The 21987-nt window shown below is 37.0% G+C and overlaps 3 protein-coding genes across 4 annotated transcripts; 2 read left to right on the top strand and 1 right to left on the bottom strand.

Moving 5' to 3' along the window:
- The first annotated feature begins 9184 nt into the window (after window positions 1–9184).
- On the top strand, window positions 9185–11784 carry LOC101308368 (DNA-directed RNA polymerase II subunit RPB7-like). Of its 2 annotated transcripts, XM_004296640.1 has the most exons (3): window positions 9243–9317; window positions 10930–10934; window positions 11040–11784. In XM_004296640.1, the coding sequence occupies exon 3, from the start codon at window positions 11056–11058 to the stop codon at window positions 11584–11586; it is 531 nt and encodes a 176-aa protein (XP_004296688.1). In that variant the 5' UTR covers window positions 9243–9317; window positions 10930–10934; window positions 11040–11055; the 3' UTR covers window positions 11587–11784. The 2 variants fall into 2 exon arrangements, with proteins under 2 accessions (XP_004296687.1, XP_004296688.1); XM_004296639.1 differs by lacking the exon at window positions 10930–10934 and having other exon boundaries at window positions 9185–9323; window positions 11042–11784.
- Window positions 11785–12436: 652 nt separating this feature from the next.
- On the bottom strand, window positions 12437–16962 carry LOC101308858 (mitochondrial import inner membrane translocase subunit TIM44-2-like). The gene is made up of 14 exons (XM_004296641.1): window positions 16629–16962; window positions 16424–16530; window positions 15992–16075; window positions 15778–15853; window positions 15402–15446; window positions 14889–15305; window positions 14725–14793; window positions 14363–14427; window positions 14190–14258; window positions 14021–14093; window positions 13804–13908; window positions 13158–13229; window positions 13005–13067; window positions 12437–12722 (listed from the first exon to the last, which is right to left on the bottom strand). The coding sequence occupies exons 1-14, from the start codon at window positions 16692–16694 to the stop codon at window positions 12591–12593; spliced, it is 1443 nt and encodes a 480-aa protein (XP_004296689.1). The 5' UTR covers window positions 16695–16962; the 3' UTR covers window positions 12437–12590.
- Window positions 16963–18476: 1514 nt separating this feature from the next.
- Window positions 18477–20113, top strand: LOC101309144 (pentatricopeptide repeat-containing protein At4g39620, chloroplastic-like). Its single transcript, XM_004296642.1, has 2 exons — window positions 18477–18690; window positions 18883–20113. Exons 1-2 carry the CDS (start codon window positions 18544–18546, stop codon window positions 19996–19998), a joined length of 1263 nt encoding a protein of 420 aa, XP_004296690.1. The 5' UTR covers window positions 18477–18543; the 3' UTR covers window positions 19999–20113.
- The last annotated feature ends 1874 nt before the right edge of the window (window positions 20114–21987 follow it).

Below are 21987 nucleotides of genomic sequence, written 5' to 3' on the forward strand. Positions count from 1 at the left end.
GACTTGTGGAGTATGGTTTTGAGCTATATGCTTGTGTTGTGCGTGTGAAGACGCAGCGGAAATTAAGGTGAGTAAAATCTCACCAAGTTCCACTTTGTGGCCTATTTATTTTGATGATGATTTGATGTTGATTTTGATGATGATTATGATGGTGATTTTGATGATGATGATAATTATGCCTAATTGTGAAGTTGTCCTTGAAAGAAAATGATTTTGTTTTTAAATATAAATGAGCTTGATCGTCAAAGGCTCATGGTAAGTGAAAACAAGTTTTCTGTTAATAATATAATCTTTCAAAAGGACTTCCGATCATGAGTCATAATTAGAGTAGGTAGATTATCCTTATTTTTAATATTTATATCCACGTGTTTATGTGTGAAAGGCACGTTATGATAATGTGATAGTGTGATGTAGAATTGTTGTTTAATTAGTCAAACCGAGTTCCAAACCTTTAATCAGGTGATTGGTTACGGTTATGATGATATTATTATTTTTGTGATCTGATAAGTGTTATGACGTGAGAGTAATAGAATGTGTGCCTTAGTGGTGAGTGAGTGCATTCGTTGTGGAATGGTGCCTTAGTGGTGATTGTTGCATTAGTTGTGAATGTGTGTGCCTTAGTGGTGATGGTGTGCATTAGATTAGAAGCCTTCGTGGTGGACCGGGAACCAAGCCTTGGCCGGGTGATTGGTTACGGTCAATATAGAGCTCTAGTCTGTCGGTACTTCATGGGGGATGACTATGTGTTGATGAACCCATGAGTACGTGTTTGTCTAGTTACTTATGGGGGATGACTATGCGTTGACGAACCCATAAGTAAGAGTAGAGAAATGATTGTGTGATGTTTTTATATGATGTCATTTAATTTCCTTGTTTCGAGTATTTCTTGAACTATGCTTGTCCACAGGAGATTCTCTAATTTTAATTGTGTGATTTTAATGGAATTCCTGAACTATATTTTTTGCAGGATTTCATTTATGATTTTGAATGATTGTGAATTGTTGTGTTTTCTTAATTTCTCCTTTCGATTTCTCTTGTTTGTAAGTGTTTTTCTGAATTTATTTTTAATGCATGAACTCTTGGTGTTTACTTTATGTGTTGTTGGGTTGAGTATGTTGTTAGAGATTTACTCATACGAGCTTTTTAAAGCTTACCGGGTTTGTTGTTTACAACCCGGTGCATCAATCCATGGTGTAGAGGTTGTTTTTGCAGGTCAAGATTAGCAGAGTTGAGGCTGCGGCAGTTAGGCTTGTTCCTTGTGTTTACTTTCTAGATTTTTGTGAGTATTGAGGGAGGTTTTACCTGTTTCAAATTATTGTTTCACAAGTTGTAAAACTAAAGTGTTGTAAAATTTGTTTTTCTTTTAGTTATCATGCCTTGAATTTGGAATTTTTGTTTATCCAAAATTTCGAGGTGTGACAACTTTAGTATTTGAGAAAATCTAAGAACTATCTATTTAATCAAAGCACCAATAATTCATATTTCCAAAATTCATGGTTCATTTCTTTAGTTCCAATTTGACTCACAACCAACACCTATACCTATAGCGTTACCTGATGTTCTCTAAAATAACAAATGTGTCAGCTAACTTCAAGGGCTGGCATTTTATTTCTCCTCTGCATGATCCATGATAGCAGTCTTCATCCTATAAATACATATCATCAGTACAAAATTCTCAAATGTAAATAAAAAAAAAAAAACAATTTCACTAACTTTCAGAGGTTTCCTAACACCAAAAACATGTGGCCAACATAGAGTACTTGATTTTAAATCCTCAATTCGCTAAAAACTTAAAGCAATTCAGATTAATCATGTGTTCTCAGATATAAGCCAACAATTTTTCATTCTTCAAACATAGTATTATATTAGGAAATGACTAAATAAGAACACTATAAAGCAACATTATCTCTTTCAAATAGCACAATGAATTCAGCTATTCAAATTTTCAGCATACTATCTAAGCAATTGAGCTGATACTTACATCCACCATCTCTAGTATAGCAAGCAATCCTAGGAAATTACTGAGTCAAATAAATTACTAACTGAGTCAAAGAAATTGTATTAATCTCTGCAAGACAGTGATCAAAGAAATTTGTTCACTTGATAACTGGAATTTAAAACTATCAAATACAATAACCAAAACTATCTCATATCCCATATCTGCAATACATGATTCCAATTGATCGATCACCCTACTTGTAGCAATCTGAAATTTGATTAGAGTTCCTAATTACTAACTGAGTGTTTGGGTTGTTGATTTTTTAATGGCACATATACATTTCAACTCTGAGTCTTCAGGCTTCGCAGAGTTCCTAATAGCACATGACTGCACTCAACTCCCCTCAGAAAGCTTTGAAGCTACCATGTTTTACATATCCTAAATGCAAAACAAACAGTTTCTACTCAACTATATGTTTCTTTAATCTAACAACAACCTTTGCAGTTTCACCTACATAACTATTCTGATTTTTCTATAGGCAGATTGATTTGCAGAGGTGCATGATAAGTGCTGACTAAAAGCAAAGAGAAGGATAGTAATACTGAAAGAGATTCATACAACAGTATCATACTTATTAAGTGGATAATAAACCATATGATTTATATGGTGGTGAACATGAGATTCTAAATGCAAGTTTTGAGGACTGATATTAATGTGGAAGAGGAACAAAGATAAACCAATGTATGAAAAAAGATACATAGAATATCATGGATAAAAGAAGCAGCAAACACATAGATTCTCGCCTTAATTGACATCACTGTGTGAGATGAATTTCCTGGAATGGATTGTCAATCTCATATCTTCGACTTAGAAAGAAAACAAAAATAATTTAAGCTTCTGTATCGACTTCACAAAATAGATTAACACATAAGACATTGTCTCTTACCCTAATGTGAGCGACTTGATTCATGTTGGAGAACTTAAACCTTTGTTTTAGATAGAAAATACAACAAAGGCCAAGGTTGTCATAAGTTCATCAATAAACAAAAATCATAAATGTTCCAGAAGTATAAGAAAAGTTGCAAGAATGTATCTGATAATATACCTGCAGAGTTGAATGGTTGTCAATAATCTCCCTTTCCTGTATCAACTTTCTTCTCTCTTTTTTCTCACCTCTTACCTGCACCAATAAGCATCAACGACCAATCAATAAGCAAATCCATAAGCAACCCAAAAGGGTTCAGGTTCCTGAGCAGAAAAGAAACAAAAATGATATGAAACCCATACAAAGAAAAATCAAAATCAAGAGCTATATATAATAAAAACGAAACAAATCCAGTCAATTTGGGGATGAGAAATCCTTGGATAATCTACCTGGCTGTGTTTGGTATCCAGGATAGGAAATGGTTTAGGATAAGTATAAGATTACATTAGGATAAGATTAGATTTGCTTTAATGTTTTCATGTGTTTGGTTCATATGATTAGAGCTGGATAAGATAAGTACACCGATCAGATCCTTTCATCAAATCATACCTCCTCTTCTCAACCAACCCCAGTTCCTGGCCAATCGACCTACTCATCTGATCGCACATGTATCAAATCAGACCTCATCCTCTTCACAATCGACCCTTTTCTTCATCTCATCCTCCTCCAAGCTCATTAACAAAGCTTCATTCGTCATGCCCAACTACCCGACACGGTTCTCTCTTTCAGGGACAAAGCTTCATTCCCCATTCTTCAGCAGCGGCCCTCGCCTCTAGATCTCCAATGCAATTCGGGTCAGGTCGACAGGAACCCCTATCTTGACGATATCAAGAGAGAGAAAGGAAAAGATATGCAAAGCGGCGAGAGGGATCGAGAGAAGAATCTAGAGAGATAAAGAAGAAGGCTCCAGAGAGTTTAAGAAAGGGATGCAGGTCCAAGTCGTCTATCACCGAAGCCCAGCATTGTCCGACACCAAGACCCAGCACTGCTCACGGAAACAGTGCTGATGTCATCTCAAATAATAGATATAGGTTAAATAAGGGATTTAGGGGTTTGGGATCGGGTAAGATTGGCCGTTAGATCTGGCCATCTATCTGTTCATCTGACGGCTTAAAACTCGATCCGCGTCATTTAATACCATTGGAGGTTCACTTAGACGACGGAAATAACTATATTCGTCGCCTAAGGTTTTTTTTTTTTTTTTTTCAAATTTCTTTTCATTTTCCACTATTAATATACCACCCAAATATATCTAATTAATATGATGTTTAAGGTTTATTTTTCCTTATTGATCGATTTATTTAATACATTACATATATATGTAATTAATTTTATATGCAATTAATACGAATATTTCTAAAGTTTCATTACCTTATATATATTTACATTATTAAGACATAATATTATATATTGCAATTAATACGAATATTTTCATATGTTTCCTTCCTTGTTAATCGTTTTAATTATAGGTGTAAGTGTAATATATGTGCATATTTAATATTTTGTTAATATATATGCTAAGTCAAAGAAATATATATTTTAAATAAAATCAATGAGGAACATATCTTGAGCAATTAATGAAACGAGGGAGAGATAAAAGGAGAGACTCAAGGGTGTGCTTAAATAAAAAAGGAAACAAAATTTTCAAAACTTAAGTTAAAAAGAAAATAAAATTTTTAAAATTTTTGGTTTGAGTTTTCTTGAAATGTTATGGCTGAAACGTTGCCGCTAAAAATTTCGGTAGTTAGGCGACGAAAAGTTATACTTTCGTCGCGTAAGTAATTAATTATTTTATTTTATTTTTAAAAAATAATAATTCCGTCGTCTAAGTAAAATTTTCCGTCGTCTAAGAGATTTTTAGACCACAAAATACATTTTCGTCCCATAAGTAATATTTTTATTTTTTATTTTTTAAAATAATTCCGTCGCTTAAGTATATATTTCCGTCGTCTAAGTAATTAATTTTTATTTTTTATTTTTTAAAATAATTTCGTCGTCTAAGTATATATTTCCGTCGTCTAAGAGATTCTTAGACCACGGAATACATTTCCGTCGCCTAAGTCCTTCTTAGGCTACGAAACTGTTTTCCGTTGTCTAAGTCCCACTTAGACTATGAAATTAATATAATTCTGTCGCCTAGGTTCTTTTTTCCTGTAGTGCTATCTCTATATCAGATCGAGAGTGGTAAAAAGATAAAATGTTAGAGCACCACCTAACTAATAACAGTTTAAACTGATCGAATATATCGCTGGCCAGCTCCAAGGTTCACGGAATAACGAAGTGTTCATAACGAAAGTATACAGTTAAAGGGCAGCTGCATAGGGTTAACTGGTTTTAGTGTGCACGTACAATTTGCAGAATATTAATATCCAGATAAGCTCGTAATTTATGAATATATAACAAGAAAGGGCTTTTAGGGTTAACTGGAAAGGGGGATACAACAGAGGTGGCAATGGAGGAAACGGGGGAGGCAAGGGAGGAAACAGAGGATACAGAGGCGGAAGCAATGGAGGAAACGGAGGGTACGAAGGGGGAAGCAATGGAGTAATCGGGGGTGGCAGGCTAGGGGAGGAAACGGAGGAGGTAAGGGAGGCAATGGAGGAGGCAAGGGAGGAAACGGAGGAATGGCGGCCATGGAGGAAAGGGAGGACGTGGAGGGCATGGTCGACCCGGAACCAAGAACTAAATGATGATCCTACTGCTGTAAGAGTATTAGTATGGAAGCATATATGCACTGGCTAGCTTCTCTACTGATCAATAAATCTGCTGTATTATTGGTTGAGTAGTCTAGGAAACTCTCAATCATATCTATGTAATTCGATCCCTGGATCTACTATTGTTTTGTTCAAACTTCTACGTACGTACTACCTATAATCCACTCAATTAATTTGCTGAGTTTATGGTGTCAGTTTTATTTAATTAGCAATTTAGATATGATATATACAAACCCTAATAACAATTTAGAGTGAAGAATAGATAACGTACTTCTTTTTTTTTGTTTTGAGAATGAACAAGTCTCTGATTTGAAGCTGCTAATCATCACTTCCGTTTAACAAACCTTTTTTAAGATCAAGGTCCAAATAGATCGATCACATGGTACTTTTTTTCATTAGAGAAATTTCCAAATTGGTTTTGTCTCGCCAAAATATTTATTTAGAGTTCTCTGGCTTATATCTAATTAGATATAAAGGCCTACAAATCCAATGGAGTAGAACTACGTATGGAAGTCCAACTCATACGAAACTTGGAAATGAAGGGCACTGATCGATATTAACAATGAAACTTGGAAATTAGAAACTTAACCTACACGTACGTACTCGATCTCCGTAACCACTTCGGACTTGGAACCGACGCTATACAGTATTATATATATCTCTCACTAGTTCTCCTTGTCTTTCATCACATTATTCCAAAGAAACCCTAGCTAGCTAGCTCCATCCATCACCGGTCGTTTCTCCTGCAAATTCAATCACCGATCTTTCCAAGCCTAAGATTGCCAGAAACCATGAGGTTCATGATCAATCCTTCATCTCTTCTCAACAAGCTTGGAAGAAGCTACTCCAACAAGTCATACGAAAGGCTCGTACACGAAGATGACCAGGTCGAGAGGTCCAAGAAGAAGCAGCGTCGTCGATCAACTCCAAAAGGTTCTATAGATTTGGTTGTGGGCAAAGAGGAGAAGATATACTCAGTTCCCCTCGAGTACCTCTCACACCCAAAGCTCCAAGAACTCCTTAAGAAGTACCAAGAACTTGTCTTTGATCCAAGATTTGGTGATCCGATTTTTCTTGAATATTTTTCTACGGATACCTTTGACCAGGTTCTCCGTTATGTCATCAAGAACCGATAAAGAGTATATTTAGAATGTAATGTTTTCTTATGCATGTATTCAAGAATCAAAAACTGTTGGTGCAAGGCGGGCGAAGTTTACGTGCTTCACATGGCGGCCGTGGAGGACTGGAGAGTGGGGATGAAGCTCTGGGCGGAGATTAACAAGAATCGAATACAAAGAAGTTGGACGTTGGACGAAGAGGAAGAATCGGATCGAAGGAAGATGTTGGACGTTGAACGCGCGTATAGGCTGATAAGAAGAACAAAGAAGTTGATGATAGATTGGCCATACCCTCTTGCAGAGGACAAGATGTTTCATGGTTGATCTCAGGACCTTGAGTGCTGCAGGTTTGGAAGGTTACCATATATCTGTTGATGGTAGACTTGTCACTAGCTTCATTCCCTAACTTCTCGCTCGAGAATTGTTCTTGAATCTTGAGGATGCCACTGGACTGTTTGTAAATGGAGATCATGTTGATGTGCAGTCTGTCTATACTTCCTCCAATTGCCTACATCACATCCTAGTTTTGCTTTATAAATGGAAAGCTCCTCCTCTTCCAGTCCCTAGCTATCTATGGCCGGGAATGTGGATCGAGTTGTTCATTGGCATTCTTTCGGCTGGAAACCATTTTGCTGAGCAGATTGCTAGCTGTAAGGAAGTCTTTGATGCAGCATAAGTACTCAGTCAACTATGATCGATCTTGGTCATGACATTGTTATATATATAGTTCCTTGCATGGATAACTACACGTGCGATCTTGCATGTGGTACTGGAGACTATAGCAATTTGTGAATATGGCAATATTTAGTGCCATCATCTTTTATTTTCCTTTTTGATCTTTAAAATGTGTGTTCGTTCGAATGAAGATGGCGGAAGTGGGATAGTCGGATACAACAGAGGAAAGGGAGGAGGCAAGGGAGGAATATTTTCGGATGAAGGTAGAAGAGGAGGAAACAACAAGGGAAATGGAGGAAACGGAGGAGGCAAAGGGAGGAAACGGAGGAGGTAAGGGAGGAAACGGAGGAGGCAAGGGAGGAAATGGAGGAGGCAAGGGAGGAAACGGAGGCATGGACACGAAACCCAGAACTAGATGATGATGATCCTGATGCTGCTGCAAGAGTATTAGGCCGGTGGAGAAATAGCTTATTGTTTGCTGATCAATAAATTTGTATTGGTTGAGTAGGATCTAGAAAACTCTCAATCATATATATATCTCGCTCTGTATTTCGATCCTCGGATCAACTTGTTATGTTGTGACTTGTGAGTACTAATCTATAATGAATCTAGTTGATCAATTTGCTGAGTTTCAAGAGTCCAACGGTAGATATCAACATATTAGGCAAACAAAAAATTACAAAGAAACCAAAAAAATTAATAAAAAAAACTTTTTAACGAAACCAGGCAGCTCATTTGTGTGAACTTCTTACTTAACAGCAAGAAAACGCTAACTGCAGCAAGCATGCAATATTTTTCTCAGTTAAAAGTGATGAAACAAGGATAAAGCTACTTAATAATTATTAGATACTTGGCTCACTCATCAAGTGTCATTTTACAGGAATCTAAAACGACACATATCAATGGTCACTTGCATGTTTGTTTAAATTGAAATAAAGAATATTGATATAATTAGCACTACTGGTTTATTTGATCTTCCTTGTAATATACGTATATAGTCCTTAACAGATCACTTTCTTTCTATTCTCATATTTTATCTCCCATTGTACTGTTCAGATAAGAAAAACAAAAACACTTAATTGAAAGATTATTCACATAACCTAAAACGAAAACCTACTAATCTATTAATCTCTAAACTGTAAGAGCATCTCCAACAGTTTCCCCATTTTCTTGAACTTCTCAATTTTAGGGAATATAGAGCTATTTTTAGGTCCAACAGCTTCCCCATCCCATTCCCCAAAATAGGGATGAAGAAGAAAAAGAAGCCTTCATTCCCCAAATTTGCAGCAAAGCCTTTTTTCCCCAAAATTAAATTTTTCACGTACTCCAACGAATTTAAAACAACAATAAAATATTTGATTGGGTAGTTTATTGTTACAATGAAATATATGATGTTTTTTTATTATAATTTATGATGATATATTATATTTTATTGTTATATTAAATGCCGAAATCTTCAAAATGGAGAAGTTGCTGGATTTTGATCATAATTTTTTTGAAGAATTTAGCTTTTGCTTCCTTATTTTAGAGAAATTTTAGGAAAGCTGTTGGATATGTTTGGACATAGAAAGAAAACTTTTCCCGTCTTATCTCTATTAATAAAGCGAACCTGGTACTGGAATGTATCGATGCATAAACAGATCAAAGGACTAATTTTGATCTCGAAGCCTCTACTTAATAATAACCGTCTGATGTAAATAGTTGAAAGTAAAACTCAATAAGAACCAAAACGCATGTCAAAACCAAACAAAATGGTAGCGTCTTTCCTCACAGTGCCACACTGCCACTAACCCAGTGAGCCTTAGGGAGGACCAAGCCAACTCGACTCACTGTCTCGATTGGAGCTTCTTCATCAGCTCCACCGGGTTTAATAGGCTTCGCTCTGTCTCAGGGTAAGCTTTCCTTTCTGAAAGGTTACACCTTTTTTGCTGATCCTAATCTTTCGTATGTTTGCTTCTCTAGTTTTTGTTGTTTGGTACAATGTAACTTGAGAAATTTTATCTGGGTTTTTGAGTTTTTGTTTGTTTATAGAATCCCAAATGAAATTTGGTGATTGGGTTTGTGTTTGTTGCTTAAAATGGACTGTGTCAAACTGAAGAAAGATTGTGTTTTCTTTATTTATTTATTTTCTTGAGAAAGGAAGAAAGATTGGTTTTTGGATTGTTCAGTTTGGGAATTTGAAGAAATGGGGTTTCTGTTGTCAGTTAAAATAGGATGTGTGTCTAAGATAGAGTCTTTTCTCATGGAAATTGAGTGGCTTGAAGGCAATTTGAAGAAATAGAACAGCTGTGTGTTGTATTGTGGTTTCTGTGGAGAAATTTTGAAGAAATTCTGGTCTGCTGTTAGAGTTGAGTTAGTAAAATTTATTTTTGTTGGAGCACGGGTTTCTGTGGTTTGGTAATGGGAACGTGTTAGACCGACGAAAGAATAGCATTTTCAACTGGAGCTTGCTCCTTTTCTTTGGTCTTTTCCTGTCTGGATATTTTCTGCTATGTGAAAGAATATAACTCAAAGTGAGATGAGTAATTAGAGTTATAATTTACTATTAGTTTGTGAGGTTTGTGTATTGAATTGTGGCGTATAGTATTATATCAAGGAATTAGGCCCCGTGAACTATTTTGATATCATCCAATTTGCTGATAGAACTTGTTTCAGTTTGTACAAAGTCAAAAGTCAAAACTACTTTTGGCGGAAACAAATTGTTCTTAAGTTTGATGAAATAAAACTCAGAACAATGGATTTCCAAAGATGTAGTTCAGTTTTGTTCATGCAATTGAGAACATCAAAAAGGTGAGAATGATAGAGATGAGAAAGAGAGAGTTTGTTACCTTAGATTGGGTGAAAGAGGAAAGCAGAGGAGTGAGTGAGTCCACTGGCTCTATCTGGGGATATATATTGAGAGAGGAGTCCCGCACTTTAATTTTAAAGCGGGATCCCACTCTGGAAGGGGACTGTATATCTATATATATATAGATATATTGCTCTTGCCTTCTTATTTATTTTAAGTTTTTTTAGTGGAACTGGGTTGTCACTCGGCAGTTTGCCCACGCGTCCTTTATTATCATTTTTTTCCCTTTTTTTCCTCTGTTCTCTATTTGATGGCCGTATCTAAACAGTTTGATAGTTAGCTATTGAGGTGTGGATTCAACTGCTTCTTGATGGTTAATAGTTCTTGTGACTGATAGCATGTGTCCTATTTAGTTTAGTCTCTCTTTTTAATTGTTTTCTAATACCTCCCTTGCAAGTATTTACATATTCTTGTTTGAAGTACTGCTATCTTTGTTGTGTTGTTCTAGTTTAATCTAAAAAGAGATGGCAGAGTCATAGTAATGAATCATGAAATATTTTTGTTAGTGAAGCTGAACTGTTCTCCTGCCTAATTTTGTAAAACTTAAATTGTAAGTTAAGGACAAGGATTAGCTCAGGAGGATGTTAAAAGTAGTTATTTGTCTCTGTGAACAATCTGTTTTTGGCTCTTGATCTATACAAAGCTTTGACCTACACTGTGCAAACAAGTAATTGCTTTTGACAAGAATCTAATGTTCAATTGGTTTTTTTTTGGTGAGATAATGTTCAATTGGTTGCTGCTTCATTCTTTATTGTCTGGCAGGTAAAAGAAAGACAATGTTTCTCAAAACTGAGTTGCAATGGAATGTTGTAATCCCTGCTGAAAGCTTGGATGCGAAGGGATTAATGCTCCAAAAGGCAATTTTTGTTCGGCTATTGGATGATTTTGCAAAGAGAAAGGCTACTAAAGACCTCGGATACCTTCTTGCTCTCACAACTGTTGAGAAGATAGGAGAGGGAAAAGTCAGGCAGCATACTGGGGATGTGCTTTTTCCAGTTACCTTCTGTGCCATCTCCTTTAAGATTTTCAGAGGAGAGATCTTAGAGGGAGTAGTGCAGAACGTGCTCAAGCAGGGAGTTATATTGAGATGTGGTCCAATTGAGAATGTGTATCTCTCTTCTTCAAAAATGCCTGATTACAACTATGTTCCAGGGGAGAATCCTGTCTTCTTGAATGACAAGATGTCTAAGATTGAAAAAGGTGTCACCCTACGTTGCATTGTCATTGGAGCTAAGTGGCTTGAGGCAGAGAGGGAATTTCAGGCGTTGGTTGGCTTACATGCTGATTATCTAGGACCAGTCCCTTAGTGTGATTCCCTTCTACTTGTGACCTGCAAGGATGTTTCCATCTTTTCAAGCCGCTTTTTACAAAAGCTGGCTGTTATTGGCCGTATTGTGTTGAATGACTATGTTATTTTGTTGGCCTTAACAGTCTGCAATTGTTATGTGAATATGATGTCAGTGACTTCTGTTATTTCTTATTTAGTGCCTTCTGGTATTCTGCTCAATTTTCTTTGCTATTACAAACATGCAAATGATTTGATTGGTCCTTTATACAATCCCACCAAACATGACTGGAGCGACACATGTTTCTAGCATTGTAGCATGGAACTCATTCTTGGTTCTGAGCTTATTGCGGCCCTTTATTTTGTTTCCTTAGAAACTGGTTCATCGATTTATGCAGAAGTTCCTTCATCGATTAGTAGGATCTCACACAGTAGTCCACTTCGGAAATAAGTTCACACGTTATAAATCGGTAATTCTGCTGTTAATCTGTTATCTCTTAAACATATGCATTGAACGAGAAAGCTCTATGGGTTCTCAACACTACAATCCTATTGGAACTACTTCCATCATTTCTTTCCAAGTCAAAAAAAAAAAAAAAAAAAAAAAAAAATAAAAAAAAAAAAATAAACAAAAGAAAAAAAAAAATACGAAGGATAACACGCAGTAGAAGCGTCTACCTTAAATTTAGTATTCAAGAACCTCCAACCAATTACCTCATGATATGATGATGGGAATATGAAAACCAATGAAAGAAAAAAAAAGGGACTTTGTCTGAGAGAATGAAATAAGTGACCCACAGTATGCAGTAACAAAAGAATTTGTATTGATAATATTTATTTGTTCATAATGAAATCTGTCACTACCAAAAATGAAATTTGGAGGAATTTAGATTTGCTTTTGCTCTCAGTAAAATAATTTACTACAAAATTTTCTGGCAGTGAATCACAAAACTCAGAGAAGTTGTAATGGCACAGGAAACATATAATGATACAACATCCATCGGTTAAGATCCGAGTTTCTAACAACTAAATAAGGGCTTGAAATCCAAATTGTTGCATCTCTCTTACTCTCCATATCGGGAAAAGAGCACCTTCAGGAAGTTCTTCAGGATCCCAAGGTTGCATGGCCCAGGCGTAGTGCACAGTTTGGATCGTATCCTAATGAAACAGTTTGTTTTCATAAAACATGAGTCATATAAAAATTTCAACAAGATAATGAAGAAAGCATACATTTTCTTCACAGGGAAGAATGGTTCAAAGATGCACCCACACAGAATTGCTTAAGGTCAACCTCACTGCCTAAAGCCAAACTACATCTTTTAGGACATTAGATAACTATACTACCGCCAATACTTTTCTCACTCTGGGGCTTGTTTTTAGCCATTTCACCATCGCTCAAAGTAAGGATAAAGCACAGTAAGTATGAATATTAAGTTCTACCTGGCTGCCTTCTGTTATTGCACCATTTTTATCACGTACACAATAGACTTGCTGTGTTCGGAACTGCAATAAAGTTCGTGGAACAGTCGTTACTATCAGACTATCAGCTTGTTTACAACACTTGTCATTGAGGAAAACATAAAAAATACCTACCATAACAATGATTATGGGAGAGTCTCCAATCAGTTTGGTTTCTCTTACTTCCACATCAGATATATGTAGAATCTGCACTTCCAAAAGAAAAACCATTTGTTAGTAACATGATGGTAATACATGCCTAATACAGCATGACCTGAAAAGGCTTCCCTCACTCATTTCAACCACACACAATAGGTAGAACATGTAAAACTGTTATTTAGTAACCTTAATCAGCTCTCCACAGCATGCAAACAACATGATATAAAATGATATGGCTAACATTGTGAATTTTTATTGCCATTTACATGAAATTATATGGCTACCATATCAAAGTGTGTCAAACTGGAAATAAGCTTAGTTAAGTTCCCTAGTCAAACCACACACATCGATTAACTATTATTTATAGTTTAGCTTGAGCAGACACTTATCTTGATAACAATATATCTTTTATAACGTGTATTGAACATCAACTCCCTAAGAATACCTCCAACTCCACTTCTCATTTATTTATGGACGGCTAACCTTCAGACTCGATATAAAAATGTTATATGATCAACACTGAAAGACAAAACGAGGTCTTCATATAATTTTGGCAATTCAGAATGCAACAAAATTTGGCATGGAATACTAACATCTTTAAGGGAGAAGCAACCATTTCTACCTTGTTATCAAAAAAGATGCCATGGCTTTGAAAAGCCTGACGCTCAGCTTTACACCGCTCAATCACCTCATTAGCACAGTACTTCTTCAATGTTTCAATATCTCCCTGTTGATACAATGATTGTGTTATTCTTATGAAAGTGAGAAACTCTATCCTTCTGAACCATGAGAAAGAAAATAATAAAGCAGTGAAGTGCCACAAATCGAGCATTTCTAACCTTCATGTAAGCATTTAATACCGGTTTGACCGCGTTCTGTACTTCTACCACAAAATCTTGTAAAGAGAAAGATCTAATCCATCCAAAACATTACAATGGGAAAAAGAAATTAATAAAGTGACAGAAGTATATGGTAGATATGACAAGGGAAATGGCAGTATGATCATACGGATCTCGGGCATGGATCTCTTTAATTGATGCTGCAGCATTTGTTTCTTGAAAAACAGATTCACTGATACTGTAAAAAAACAGGATGGCAAATCACTCTATTTTGCACCTTTTAAGGGTGAAACAAATTTATAAGTAACGAGCAGAACAAGTAAACAAAGGTTAGAAGCATACTCCTGAATTTTGTGAACTATTGGGCTATCAGTAGTTTCCCAGCGTTCCTTCATGTCCTCCATGATCTGCCAATTCCAACAAGGACAAAGGATGCAGTTAGATGTAGTATACACAGAATTATTAGGGACAACTGAAAGCCAACATCACGAAAATCTGAAGCAGTTATTAACTATTTCTCTCTTACATACAGTATGCATTATGCCTTCCTACCCGCTTAATACAAATGATGACATTCATAAGAGCATCGTATTACGAAATATAGAAACATTAAATGATGCAACACAATTGTTATCGTCTCACCAAAATGAAGTAGAAACTAGAATTTAAAGATGAGAAACAACAATTGAATTGCAATAATGTACCTCCTCGCCTTTTGTTTTAACGGGTTCACTTATCCCACTGATACGCTTGACTAAAGGATTCGCTTGCATCTATGTAAGAAGGAAAAATAAAAATAAGTCACATATGAGATGAGGCAAATAGATAAGACTTCTTCGTAAAATTTCGTTTAAGCAGAAAAACTAACCTTCATTCTGAAAGCCTCCCACTTTTTGCGCAAACGAGATTGTTTGGTGGGTACAATAGCAACGTCGCTTGTCGCACTTTTTTCGACTCGTGGGATGGAAGAAGGGTCAAACCCTAGATGTTTTTTCTTAATTGGATTATCATTTAATTCATCCTTTAAAATGTCATATCCTTTCTTGGCCATGTCAATAACCTTTGCTTCCTTGAACCTATGAAAGACAGAGGATACGTTGGATGAAGAAATCCTTGACCTAAATTTTCCAAATAATGTTTCCGTAGTATCACTTGACCCTAAGCGCTGGTGTTTATCTTCAGTGGACGCGGTCTTGCTTCCATCTTTTTCATCAGCAACATGATCAGCTGAAGCACCATTAGGCTCTGATGCCTGTTCTTTCCCAATTCCAAAAGATCCCTTGACCTAAATTGGACAAGCACAGATAGACAGAAATGTATCAGCCAATCGAATTATCTACAGTACATGGTAAAAAGTAAAAATTAAAACAAACAAGCAGACCTCCTCTGTGGCAGCCAATATCTTCTCTTTTACATTTGCAGAGACCTGTACACACAATTGTCATATAAAATTGTCACAACAGATGCAATATCTTATGATAATAATTATGACTGATTGCCAAAGCTGCTGCATAGCTGAGGAATGCAGCCACACAAGTGCACATAAAACTAAATTCTATCAAAAACATGTAGTGTAGAAAAATTGGAGCCATTGTAACAGCTTTTATTTTTATTTTTTATTTGTTTATAAGAAGGGAATTACAGTTGGTACAAACACACAAGACAGATCGAAGAAAGAGCCACTAAGAAAGTCCTATGTCCACAACCACACAGAGATTTCTACAGCAATGCAGATTTTAGAGTTTATGAAATGATACCTTCTTTGCTGCTGCTTCAGCCTCTGTCCAAACACCATCCACTTGCTTGTACAGCTGCTCCGTTGTCTGCTTCGTTCTGCATTTGCGAGTTCATCATCTCAGAGCCGCCCTGGGGTAGTGCCCGCCAGCCTTGACATACAAGGGTATGTCTCAGCCTATAAACTAAAAACTTTACAACTTCTTATGGCACTAAGTTATTGTATCATATAATTACCTAACTTTGAGATCTTCTTTCACCCCCTTGAGCTCTTCCACTTGCTCCTTCAGCTCCTTGACTGTCTTTTTAAATTGCGGATTCCTGCAGCCACAGAAATGGCACTGAGGCTAATCAAATGTTATAAACAAGTATAAACAAACTCATGATCAGAAGCACTGGTACGAAGTTAGAAAAACAAACAGGCAAATTCATAAACTTTTACTTCCCAATCAATTGGGGATCCTATCTATTACCAATAACCTGTTCCAAGTAGCAAAACAACACTAATCTCATCAACTAAAATCAATCAAAACATCAAACTTTACCCAGAAAAAGTTGAAAACTTTCGACTACCCACTATATTTTACCAATCTAATTTACCTTGACCTCAACTACACACCCAAATCAACATTACAAATGCAAGATACAGTGAGAGGGAATAGGAAGTACTTATTAGTTTCCTCCTTGACTTGCTTCGAGAACTCATTGAAGACACTGTATCGACGATTCCCTGAATACCCATTTCCCAAAAGCAATCGTATTTTGGTGCCTGAAACCTATCTCACCCAAAAGCAGCACAAAACAAAAAAATGAGAATCAAATCAAATAAACAGCTGAAAGTTTGAATCTTTGAATGGCAACAGGTTGAGATGACCTGAGAGTGAAGAAAGATGGGTTGGCTGTGGAGGAACAAGTCTCGAACAAGCTTTCTAGCAGCCATGACCCAAGTTTTTCAAAAACGAATAACGAACTGGTCTTATATTTCTGAATTAAAATCCAGTTTCCATATTTGGGAAGAAAGAAAAGAAGGACAAAATCCCAGAAAAAGGATTTAACACCGCACTGTAGGGTTTATGGTTTCTCCAAATGTCCTAGAAAAGCTAGAACACAGAAGACAAGGAGTTAAAACTTACGCTTGTTCTGTAAAATGCCCACCATGGATATGGATATGATATATAATAAATTATATCATATAACTGTGATATATTAATGCCCTATATTAATTTGGTGTAACTTCTTTTTCTTTTGGTTGGCCTCCTCATCTTTTTTAAATTACACTCATCCATCGAACTTCCTCATATATATTATATTTACCTTAAAAATTGTTAAAATTTCTAATTCTTTTGAAGGTCACTATAATAGAATTTACGGTAAGAGTCATGTAATAGTCACGTAAAACAAAGAATTGGATTAGAGAAGTGGAAAATGATGAGCTCGTGGAGAACATCTAAAATTACAACGGAATGTTTAGCATTTAATTAGGACCTAATATTCAGAATTATTATTCTTTTAATGATTGGTTTCTCTCCTGATTTACTTACGAAAGAGGCCCAAAATACCAAAACATAGAATCACATCAAGATTTGGGAGGTAAGAAATAATCTCATCTTTAGAAGTATTCAACCCCTTCTAAATTCAGATGTCTACGCAGCTACAGAAAACACAATCCAATAATCTTAAAGTGCCTTTCTACTACTTTAGTTTACTCCATATCACTTAGGTGTTATAAGACGGCTCCCTACTCCCAGCTAGTTTGCCAAGCTAAATTTTGAAGGTTCATTTATCAACAATAAGAAGGCAGTTGTAGACTGTGTCATCAAAGATCATGAGGGCTCACCCATCATTGCTAGAACTCGAAATGTTGGTTACACTACTCTCTCAGTTGCAGAATGTAATGTAGTTCGAGATGGTCTCTACCATACTCTTTGCAACAGCTATCGCAAAATTTACGTTCAACGAGATTCCAACTAATCATATATTCGATTCAATTGAGTCTATTTCCACTCTTGGAGGATTCGATACTCCCTTATCAAAGACATTCAAAGATTAGCGTCTAATTTTGAAGAGATAACTTTCAAGCATGTTCCTTAGTTCTTGGTGAAGCTAACTCTGTTACATATGCGATTACGAATTTAGGACTCGACATTCCTATCCCAACTACATGGATCAAGATGTTGCACATGCCTTCTCTGGCTGCTTGTAATTTCGATCAGTCGAGCTTTGGTTCTAAATTTGTAATAAAGTTTCAAATTGTAATTTTCTTTATCATTTTATAAAATAAAAAAATTACCGTGGTTAATTTAATAAAAAAGAAAAAATTATATAAAAAAAAGAAACAATGTAAGTGTCTAATACCATTTGGTCTAGTGACACAAGTCTCTCGTATTAATCGGTTATCTAAGAAAAAAAAAAAAAAAAAAAGGAAAATTAAAAAGGTGTTTAAAACTTAAAACGTTAGATATGGGGTCTCCTGTCTTGTCTTCTCATCTTGTTTCCCAACCCCAAAACGCAAGGGGACTCCATTGCCGGCATCTCAGAGCTAAACCCATCCATTTCAAACCAGACCCATCAAGCTCCTCCTCCTCCCACTTTAACTCGAACCGACCACAATTACAATGCCCCTTAATCTCTTAACCAACTCTCTCCACGCCTCCCCATTTCCCACTCACTCAACACACCAGCCATGGCTTCCTCTTCAGAACCAGCCTCTTCGGGTCTCCTGCATCTCGACCCGGTTCAGAAGAAGACCCGGCACCCGGAGAAATCCCGAGAATTCGGAGGCCCGTGAGATGGTCCGCATGCTCATCAGAAGCTTCAGCGACAAAGAGCCCCTCGTCAAGACTCTCAACAAGTACGTCAAGATTGTTAGGACCGAGCACTGCTTTCTTCTCTTTGAAGAGCTCGGCAAGTCGGGCAAGTGGCTTCAGTGCTTGGAGGTAATTCAGTTGGTTAGAGTGTTGTCTTATGAGTTTGTGTTTGTTTATGTGACCAATCTAGTTAAGTTTGTTCATGTAGTTTCGTAGTATGTGGTTAGTTAGTTTGAAGCATGGGATGTCATTTACGATGTAAGCATTTTATAGTTATGATAGGATTGGAAGGTAGCTTTCACTTACCTAACCCGCAATCAGGTGTTCAGATGGATGCAAAAACAGCGATGGTATGTTGCTGATAATGGAGTTTATTCCAAATTGATCTCGGTTATGGGGAAGAAGGGCCAGACACGCATGGCCATGTGGCTCTTCTCTGAGATGCGTAACAGTGGTTGCCGCCCTGATACTTCTGTTTATAATGCGCTCATCTCCGCGCACCTTAACAGCAAGGACAAGGGGAAGGCGTTGGAGAAGGGGCTCGTGTACTTTAACAAGATGAAGGGGATGGAAAGGTGTCAGCCTAACATTGTTACTTACAATATTCTCTTGAGAGCTTATGCGCAGGCTCGAAATGTAGATAAAGTCAATTCTTTGTTTAAAGATCTTGATGAGAGCATAGCTTGCCCTGATATCTATACGTACAATGGTGTAATGGATGCGTATGGGAAGAATGGGATGATCAGAGATATGGAATCTGTGCTTTCTCGCATGAAAAGTAATCAGTGCAAGCCCGATATCATCACCTTCAACTTGTTGATTGATTCATACGGGAAGAAGCAGCAATTTGACAAGATGGAACAGGTATTCAAGAGCTTACTTCACTCCAAGGAGCGACCAACTCTCCCTACATTTAATTCAATGATCATAAATTATGGGAAGGCAAGGCTTAAAGAGCAAGCAGAATCTGTGTTTAAAAGGATGATCGACATGAAATACTCACCTAGCTTCATCACATATGAGAGTCTTATGATGATGTATGGCTACTGTGACTCTGTTTCAAAGGCTAGGGAGATATTTGATGGGGTGGCAGAATCTGGACAGGAGATGAAGGTGTCTACTCTTAATGTGATGCTTGATGTATACTGCAGGAATGGTTTGCCCATGGAAGCAGATAAGCTTTTGCTGAGTGCAAATAGTATTGGGATACGTCCGAATGTATGTACCTATAAACTTCTTTACAAGGCTTATACCAAAGCTAACATGAAGGACCTTCTAGACAAATTGCTAAAGTCCATGGACAAAGATGGTATTGTCCCCAATAAGAGGTTCTTTCTAGAGGCTTTGGGAGCATTTTTGTCTTCAACAGGGAATTCAGAGTCTGGGAGTGCCTCAACAGATTTGAACAGGCCACAGGATGAGGTGCTGAAAATTTAGGATAAGATGGGTAATAACATAGTTTGTTTGTTTGCTGAACAAAGAAATGTTAGCATGCTTAACACCATTTCTGGCACCAGCAAGAGACTAGTTTGTACATCACAGAGTTACCTAGTCCACCTATATTATGAGGTATTTCTTTGATTTTATCTTGTATAATGCCAATTCATTATATTTTTTATTTTGGCAAAGAAGTTTCCATTCTGCATCTACAATGTGTATTATACTATTATGACTACCTGATTGCAAGATTCAAAATGATCTGCATTTTCGAGTAAAACACATTGTTGGCATATCAAACACTGGGAACCAAACATTTTAATGTGTCTGGGATATTTTCATTTTGTGAATTTGAAGATAATGTCAAGTACTGACACCTCTATTACTAGTATTATTATTGTTACTTAAAGCTATAATAAGCTAGCTTATTTGATGAAAATTAAGCTAGCCATTTCATCGAGCGCCTTTACCAATCTTAGATTAAGCTAGCTTATTTCTTGGGGTTTTCCAATAAGCGAGCCCTCGAATTCGATTATAAGAACACCACGCTAAGGATCAAGAATGCGGAGATGGAGACAAAGAACAAGTACGCCGACCACCATGCTAGAAATTTGTTGGACCATATTGTACAACTGTTTCCTAGAGTGGACCACCTTTGGTACAAGTACATTGTTATGGAAGAGATGACTGAGAATGGGGCCGGGGCTCGACAGATTTACAACAGGTGAGGTGGATTACTTGGATGCCGGAGCAGGAAGGCTGGCTCTCATTTGTCAAGTTTGAAGTCCGGTATAAGGAAGTTGAGCGTGTTTGTACAGTGTCATCTGGCAGTTGGAGCTTGGATTCAGTATGCCAAGTTTGAGGTGAAGAATGGTGGTCATGTTGTGAGGGCCAGGGAAGTGTATTAGAGGGCAGTGGAGTAGCTAGCTGATGATGAAGAGGCTGAGAAGCTGTTTATGGCTTTCGCTGAGTTTGAAGAGCAGTGGAAAGATATTGATCAAGCAAGGTGTGTTTCTAAATAAGCATTGGATTGCATACTGAAAGGAAGAGGAGGATTTGTATATCAAGTTTTTGTGTTTTGAGAAGCAATATGGGGATGGAGAAGGGATTGAGGATGCTATATTGGAAAACGAGGAGGTTTGACTATGAGGATGAGGTTAGGAAGAATTCTCTGAGCTATGATTCGTAGTTTGATTGCATGAGGCTAGAAGAGAGTGCAGGGAACAGGTCCGAGATGTCTACGAGAGAGCTGTTGCTAATGTTCCTCTGACTAACGAGAGACGGTATTGGATGCAATATGCTTATATGTGGATTAACTATGGGCTATATGAGGAGCTTGGTACCAGAGATGTAGAATGTGCACGGCATGTCTACAGAGAGTGCCTTAATCTGATTCCTCATAAGAAATGCTCGTTTGCGAAATTATGCTGCATCGACTTTGAACCATCTGAATTGGAGTTTGACAGAGCCAGACATCTTTACTAGACTCCTAGACTGGACCAAGCACCATATTTTGGGGCAGAAGCTCCTGCCGAAAATGATGATGATTTTCTTCAAGAGAAGAAACAATGCAAAAAAAAAGAAAAAAAACAAATGCATCAAGCGTGCTAGAAGGGTTTTTGAGAGAGCTCTTCATTATTTTCCAGCTTCAGCAGTTGATAAGAATTAAGAAAGAAGTAGATTGCTAGAAGAACGGTTGAATACGTTGGCTAGCTTTGGGTATCTGGGTGATGTTAGCTTAGTTCAACCTTTAGCTGCCAAAGAAACTAAAGAGGAGGCAAGCAGCAAATCTCAAGATTTTGGAAGCTGCCAACCGGTGTCAGAAGAGAATTTTCTTCTGATGAGGATTAGTAAATTTTCTCACTAGTTACCCAGTATTAAAAGACACAAATTTGATGAAACTTTACCAAGATCATATATCAAAGTTTTGCCCGACTTACATCAATCACCAAACCCTATATGGAAATTCGACATTGTTGTTGATGTTTC

The sequence above is a fragment of the Fragaria vesca genome, linkage group LG4 (assembly GCF_000184155.1).
Source record: "Fragaria vesca subsp. vesca linkage group LG4, FraVesHawaii_1.0, whole genome shotgun sequence".
Taxonomy (NCBI): Eukaryota; Viridiplantae; Streptophyta; class Magnoliopsida; order Rosales; family Rosaceae; genus Fragaria; species Fragaria vesca.